Source organism: Penaeus monodon, chromosome 27, assembly GCF_015228065.2.
Source record: "Penaeus monodon isolate SGIC_2016 chromosome 27, NSTDA_Pmon_1, whole genome shotgun sequence".
Classification (NCBI taxonomy): Eukaryota; Metazoa; Arthropoda; class Malacostraca; order Decapoda; family Penaeidae; genus Penaeus; species Penaeus monodon.
In genome coordinates, this window is record NC_051412.1 from 4,773,407 (window position 1) to 4,775,111 (window position 1,705).

General features: G+C 42.6%; 1 protein-coding gene across 1 annotated transcript in view; it reads left to right on the forward strand.

Annotated features, from left to right (window-relative positions):
• LOC119590336 overlaps nt 1-1,039 on the forward strand; it is a 1,433-nt gene extending 394 nt beyond the window's left edge. The window contains exon 2 of the mRNA XM_037939010.1: nt 49-1,039. Coding sequence (XP_037794938.1) covers nt 77-1,039 — 963 coding nt within the window. The 5' untranslated portion in view covers nt 49-76. The remainder of the gene's footprint in view (nt 1-48) is intronic.
• The last annotated feature ends 666 nt before the right edge of the window (nt 1,040-1,705 follow it).

Sequence of the window (1,705 nt, forward strand, 5' to 3'; positions counted from 1 at the left end):
ATGATAGCTACGGTATTATTATAACAACCATTATTTCTATTGTTTTAGAGTGAGTGGCTATGCAAGGACCTGCAGCATGGGCCGAAAATATAAGAGAAAAACTGATAAACAGCGGGATCCTACTGCCTTTGAAAATGCACTGATGGAAGTTAAAGAGAAGGGTGCTTCAGTAAGGGTTGCTGCTGCTCTGTTCGGAGTACCTAGAAGCACACTTCATGACTATGTACAGAGATCCAAAACCAGGCCTATTGTTGACCAGACTTTTCAATTAGCAAGTTACTCTGTTAGACAAGTACTAACTCCAAACATGGAAAAGGAATTAGCCACTTACTTAAAAGACTCCTCTAAACTGTTTCATGGTTTATCTACCAACACAACAAAACGGCTGGCATATGAATATGCTGTTGCTAACAAAGTTGGTGTTCCAGAATCATGGGCAAGGGATGAATCTGCTGGAAGAGATTGGTTAACTGGATTTCTTGAAAGACAAGCAACAAGTCTGGCTCGGATGACAAGTTTTAATAGAACTAACCTTGGCATTTTTCAGACTAAACTAGAAGAGGTTCTACAGCGATATCAGTTATCAGAATCATGCATCTATAACCTGGATGAGATAGGATGCACAACTGTTCAAAAAGTACCAAAGATTATTACACAGAAGGGTGTTCATCAAGTTGGGCAGGTAACTTCACGTGAGCGTGGTGAGCTAGTAACAATGGTTGGCATTATATGTGCCAATGGAAATGCCCTGCCACCATGTTTTATATTTCCACGAGTGAGATTTGATGAAGCTCGGATGATGAACGGTGTTCCACCAGCATGCACAGGACTTGTTCATCCCAGCGGGTGGATGACGAGCAAGAATTTTCTCAATGTTTTACAGCATTTTGTCTTGAATTCTAGATGCAGTCTGGATCATAAAGTTCTGCTCATTATGGATAACCATGAGTCGCATCTCTCTATAGAGGCGATTGATTATGCAAGGGAACATGGCATTATACTCCTGACTTTGCCTCCACATACATCAAACAAGCTCTAACCCCTTGACAGAACTGTCTATGGCCCATTTAAGACCTATTACAATCAGGGACTCAATACGTGATTGCTCCAGCACCCCGGACGTCCAGCAACTATCTATGATCTGGCCCCAATTATGTCCACTGCTTGGGACAGAGCAGCAACACCAGTAAATATAAAATCTGGCTTTCGTTCCACAGGCATTTTCCCATTCGACACTGGTGTCTTTCAAGAGGAGGATTTTGCCGGGGCATTTGTGACTGATAGGCCTTTACCAAATCATCCAACTCCTTCAACCTCAGCAACTTCACAAGGAGCAACAGGACAGCCAGACCTTACACCACCAACTCAGCAGCAACCAACTTCGACTGTTCATACACCCCAGCTAGATCAGCCATCAAGAGTTCAAACACAAGTCTCTGATCCTCAGCAGTCCCAACAATATTCATCTACTTCAGATTTAAACAGAGATGAGGAATCAGCGATTATAGGCCTACTATCTGGAGAAACAGCAACTGATGAATGTTCTCCTCAAGCCAAACCTATTTCAAATCCTGGCCCTCAACTGCATGTTTCTCCTCAGGATATTCGACCCTTCCCAAAAGCTGCACCAAGGAAAGGGACAGTTAAAGGTAGAAAAAGCGGAAAATGTATGATAGCAACAGATTCTCCAGAAAAGCTTGAAATT